The 5,714-nt window shown below is 54.1% G+C and overlaps 1 protein-coding gene across 1 annotated transcript; it reads right to left on the bottom strand.

Annotated features, from left to right (window-relative positions):
- Positions 1 to 320: 320 nt before the first annotated feature.
- Positions 321 to 5,484, bottom strand: LOC111152324 (POU class 5 homeobox 1). The gene is made up of 5 exons (XM_022510818.1): positions 5,080 to 5,484; positions 2,137 to 2,257; positions 1,700 to 1,830; positions 1,010 to 1,168; positions 321 to 827 (listed from the first exon to the last, which is right to left on the bottom strand). Exons 1-5 carry the CDS (start codon positions 5,482 to 5,484, stop codon positions 561 to 563), a joined length of 1,083 nt encoding a protein of 360 aa, XP_022366526.1. The 3' UTR covers positions 321 to 560.
- Positions 5,485 to 5,714: the final 230 nt, after the last annotated feature.

Below are 5,714 nucleotides of genomic sequence, written 5' to 3' on the forward strand. Positions count from 1 at the left end.
TCCCCTGCCTGCCTCTCTACTTGTGCTCGCTGTCAAATAAATAAAATCTTTTTAAATAATTGAATAAAACAAGGCATTCCACTTAAATTACCCCAGGACTGTAAGTCACAGGCTCTGAGGAACAAGCTCACACCTATAGGGGCCCTCTACACATCAGTGGGTTCCAATACCGGCTCTCCCTCTGACATCGTATGATTTAGAAGTTTAAATGGCACCTCGGTGTCAGGGTCACTGGGGTCTAAGCTATTAACTATTGGGTATCCCCATCCCTTCTTCAGTAACCAAAGGAGGACAAACCGAAGACAAGAGTATCTACCTACTGTGTCCCAGGCTTCTTTATTTAAGAAAGTGATGTGGGGATTAAAAACAAGAGCATCCTTGAACTTCATCTTCCCTCCAACCAGTCCCCCCAAACTCCCTGCCCCCACACCCTTTGTGTTCCCAAATCCTTTCTTAGTGAATGAAGAACTTAATCCCAAAGCCCTGGTACAAACCCCAGGTTCTCTTTCCCCGCACTCTCCCCCTTCCTCGGGTCCCCACTCCTGGGAAGGGCCAGCACCTCAGTTTGAATGCATGGGAGAGCCCAGAGTGGTGACAGACACAGAGGGAAAGCCTTCACCCTCAGGGAAAGGGACTGAGGAGTACAGCGTAGTGAAGTGAGGGCTCCCATAGCCTGGGGTACCAAAATGGGGCCCTGGTGCCAGAGGAAAGGATACTGGTGCCCCTGAGAAAGGGGACCCAGCAGCCTCAAAATCCTCTCGTTGCGAATAGTCACTGCTTGACCGTTTGCCCTTCTGCCGACGATTGCAGAACCACACTCGGACCACCTGGGACGGAAGACAAGGTAGAGTGACACCGGATCCTAAGCTCTGGGAAGTGGGGCTGGTTCTGCTTAGTCATTTGGCCCAAAGCCAGATCTAGAGCAGTGGCTGGGGGGCAAGAGGCAGAGCCAGGGAAATGGAGGCAGTGACTGGGAAGGAGGGGGGACACCCAGGGACCAGGCACTCACGTCCTTCTCAAGGCCGAGCTGCTGGGCAATGTGGCTGATCTGCTGCAGGGTGGGCTTCGGGCACTGCAGGAACATGTTCTCCAGGTTGCCTCTCACGCGGTTCTCGATACTCGTTCGCTTTCTCTTTCGGGCCTGCACGAGGGTCTCTGCTTTGCATATCTGGTGAGGGAGGAAGGGGAAGAAGTGGCCAAGGGAAGAAATGGATGGGCAGGCTTTGAGCGTGCTGAGCACCAGGAGGATAGCGATTCAAGAGCAGACTGCTGGGGCACCTGGGTGGCTCAGCGGGTTAAGCCTCTGCCTTAGGCTCGGGTCATGATCTCAGGGTCCTGGGATTGAGTCCCATATCGGGCTTTCTGCTCAGCAGGGAGCCTGTTTTCCCCCCTCTCTCTGCCTGCCTCTCTGCCTACTTGTGATCTCTTTCTCTGTTAAATAAAGAAATAATCTTTAAAAAAAAAAAAAAAAAAGAGCAGACTGCTACGGGGCATTGCCCGGATGGGTCGCCAGCACCAGATGGTGTGAAGAATCCTGAGGGGTGGGTCTAGACAGGCGGTTCTGGAGAATTCAGAGGAATTCTACTCTACCCCATTGAGGATCACGTGCCCCATGAAGGAGAGCGGCAAACCAGGGAAGGAAGCATGGACAACCGGGCCAAGACTCGGAGGATCCCTGAGCCTCCCTCCCCACCCTCACCTCCTGTAGGTTTTCGTTGTTGTCAGCTTCCTCCACCCACTTCTGCAGCAGGGGCCGCAGCTTACACATGTTCTTGAAACTGAGCTGCAGAGCCTCAAAGCGGCAAATGGTGGTTTGGCTGAACACCTTCCCTGGGGAGGCCAGGTAAGAGAGAAGCAAGCAAGGTGAGGCAGAAGGCAGTACCTTCGCGACCCCAAGACCCCAAACAGGGTCCCACTTCTTCCCAGAGGGAACTCAAGGTCCAAGTATGTTTTCCTCCTCCCCCACTCTCTACCCTCTTTCATGAGGCGGAAGGTGTATAAAGCCTGTCCCAGAAACACCCTTCCCCTTGCCCCCCTGGTGGGGAGAATACCCCAAGTTCAGGCATGTTCTTCCAGGGGAGATGTGGTCCCTGTGTTCTGAGGGGGGGGGGGCAGGACATGCTGAGGGAGACCCACCAAAGAGAACCCCCAGGGTGAGCCCCACATCGGCCTGAGTATATCCCAGGGTGATCCTCTTCTGCTTCAGGAGCTTGGCAAACTGTTCCAGGTCTTTCTGCAGAGCTTTGATGTCTTGTGACTGCAGTCAAAAAGGCAGAGGACATGTAAAAACGCAAACACATCAGTGGTTGGTCAACCCCCCTTCCCATCTGGGCCTCAAGGAATGGTCCATGGGAGTATCTGCACCAGACTGCCTACCAAATATCTAACAATAACCTATCTACAAATGTCATTCACCCCAGAAAGCAACATATCCCATAGACACAGCACCACCTGCGCACAGACAGAAAGGCAGGCCTGCCTCCGTGAGAACACGTGTCAGCTTATGTAGGGAGCTGCTGCCTGTTAGCTCACTTAATACTCACAATAATTTCGGACTCAAGCATTACCCCAATCTGAGGCAGTTTCCAGACTAGGAAAGTAAAAGGGCACCGTGTCTCTAATTCTCATTTCCCTATACTCTCCCCCAGTTTGCTTCCAGGGTACAACATGGCATGCATACACGCGAACACACTACAAAGTAGATACCCAAAAAGGTATGAATTAAGTGAAGGGTATATAGTTAGTGCTCATTTTTCAAATTGGATTATTCTATATTTTTACTGTATCTTTTTGCAATCAAGGCATGCTCCTTGATTAATTCAACAGATGTATTGCCCTTTCTATAAACCAGCAGCTCCGAAAACTGGACAGAAAGCCAGGCCTCAGGGGGCTTCCATTCTCACGTGGAGAGACAAGTAATTATCCAGTTCATTATTATGTTACAAGCACTATGGAAAAAAGTGAAGCAGGGTAGAGGATTACAGAGTACAGCAGCGTAGGAGATGATGGGGATGCAGACAATTTTAAGTAAGATCAAGAAAACTGAAGCTTGGGACGCCTGGGTGGCTCAGTGGGTTAAAGCCTCTGCCTTCGGCTCAGGTCATGATCCCAGGGTACTGGGATCGAGCCCCCCATCGGGCTCTCTGCTCCGCAGGGAGCCTGCTTCCTCCTCTCTCTCTGCCTGCCTCTCTGCCTACTTGTGATTTCTCTCTGTCAAATAAATAAAATCTTTAAAAAAAAAAACTGAAGCTTGAGCAAAGGGAAAGAGCCAAGTGGAAAGGCCTGCAGTGGGTGGAGGAGGGTAAAGACCGAGGGTGAGAAGGGAGGAGGGTGAGGAACTCACAAAGTCAAAGGGGGCGCAGAGCAAATCTTGTGGATCCTGCAGTCCATGAAATGGGGAGCCACTGGATGGAGGTGTGGAGTAAAATGACCTGATTTTAAAATGACGTGTTGACAACAGACTAAGGAGGCAACTGCAGTCCGCCCACCCCACCCCATCCCCCATTCACCGGGCAGCTGGGACCAGGCCGGTGGTGATTGCTTCAGGGTATGTTTCTAAGGGAAAGGTAGCTGGGTTTCCAAAAGATGGGATGTAAAATGTGAAAGCACTGATGACTACTGGTTGGGGCCTTGAGCGATGGGTGATGGTCGGGTTCAGGTGGAGCAGTTCATGGAGCCATCCCGACAAGAGACAGAAAATGTGGTAGTCCCGTGTACAGTGGTAGTCTCGTGTACAAGGCATCTGAGCTCGAGGGTAGATGAGAGGAAGGAAAGGTACTGATAGAGCAGAGGGTGATGGACTGAGCCCCGGGGCACTCCCTGGTGGGTGGCCAACGGGACCAGAAAAGCAGCTAAACCTATGTGCAGTCCTGGAAGCTTTGAGGGAAGGATTCCAAGGGTGGTCGATCACATCAAATTCAAATAGGCCAATGCTCAGTCCATGCTTCAGAGCTCTAAATGTCCTCCGCTCCCTGTCCTGGCTTGTCTAGATCCTACTTATGGGATCTGAAATGAGGCAACCCCGGCGCAGATCCTAACTCCATCATTTGGTAGTTAGGACCCGTGAAATAGGCTAATAATACCTCCCCGGGAGATTCTGTGCCGGTTAATGAGATAATGATGTAGGCACTGAGCACATAGCCAGGCACTTAGGAAACGGACCCCAATTGGCAGCCATTATCATTCAAGGCTCAGTCGCCTCCTACAAAGTCTAGGGCCACTGGGTCGGCTAAAGCGCTCGCACCTCCTTCTGTGAGGGCTAAGGGCTTAGTACTTGATCTCTAATTGCTTACACTTGTCTTTGGAGGACTGGAAGTCACAGCCTTAGTCGTCTTTCAGGAGGGCTGGACACAGAAGTCTTTCAGTGCCTCGGCAGACCCTACGTTTGGGGAATGGCCTGGGGAGGACTTCTTCCACTTAGGTTTTTGTCTTGCCCACAACTTATAGAATTAAGGCTGAAATTGGTGCCAGGGTGTGCACTTTGCATAATGGTGACTCACTAGCCCCGAGGCAGAGGTCAAGGGAAGACAAGCCCTAAACTTGACGGGAGGTAAACCCAACCCCACACGTCCACACACACAGCCCAAACAGGAGCTTCTATCAGAAATCAGTCCCACCCTAGACTTTCAGGAACAATAACCCTGGGATAAGCACTGTTTTTACCCTCAGGCCACACTTAACCCTAAGGCCCAGATCCTGAATCGGTAAGATCAAATTTTCAAGAAGGGTTAAAGGTGGGAGAAGGGGCTCAAACCCCCAGCTGGGTATGGCGCTGGGCTGGTATTAAGTGAGCGGACCCTGGTCAGGACAGGCCTAAAAAGGGGCTACTTGACAAGGGCCAGGCAGGAAGCAAGGCCAGCCTGGGGCAGCTTCCGATTCCTCCCTGGTCTGCCCCAGCCCTCACCTGCCTTCACTCTGAATTCCAGCTTTGGTTCCCACCTTGCCCTTGCTCTCAGGCCACACACCCCTCTCTGCCTTGAGCGTGGCCCCAGCCTGCTCCCTTCTTGGGTTTCAGGCCTAGGCAGCTGTAGGCGACCACGTTCCCCTCCCGGCAGCCCAGCCCCGTTTTAGCTCACTCGCCTCCTCGGGGTTTTGCTCCTGCTTCTCCTTGTCCGGCTTCACAGCCCCAGGGGGTGCAGCACAGGGCTCCGGGGAGGCTCCCTCGGAGTTGCTCTCCACCCCGGCTCCCCGCTCGCCCTCCGGCTGGGAGGTCTCCAGGCCGCCTTGGGGCACCAGCCCCACTCCAACCTGAGGTCCACAGTACGCCATCCCTCCGCAGAACTCATAGGGCGGGGGGCACGGGGGAATCCCCCACACCTCAGCGCCCGGCCCGACCCCCGGCCCGATTCCCGATCCGCCGGGAGGGCCTGGGAAGCTCAGCCAGGTCCGAGGGTCAACCCAGCCGGGCTCCGGCCCTCCCGGCCCATCGCCTCCACCGCCCGGCGGGGGCGAGAAGGCCAAGTCGGAAGCTAGGTGTCCCGCCATGGGGAACGGAGGCGCCCCAAGCCGGGGGCCTGGAAAAATGAGGGCTTTCCAAGAAACTGCTCAACACCTTTCTCCCTCCCCAATCCCACCCACTAGCCTTGACCTCTGGCCCCGCCCCCTGGATGGGTGGAGGAGAGGGAGGTGGGGGTGGGAGAAACTGAGGCGAAGGGTGTTTGCTTCATGGTGGCGGTGGTCCCTCGCAGGAGCGGGAAGCCAGGGAGCTCCAGCTA

The sequence above is a fragment of the Enhydra lutris genome, unplaced genomic scaffold, assembly GCF_002288905.1.
Source record: "Enhydra lutris kenyoni isolate GAN:26980312 unplaced genomic scaffold, ASM228890v2 scaffoldscaffold28, whole genome shotgun sequence".
NCBI lineage: Eukaryota > Metazoa > Chordata > Mammalia > Carnivora > Mustelidae > Enhydra > Enhydra lutris.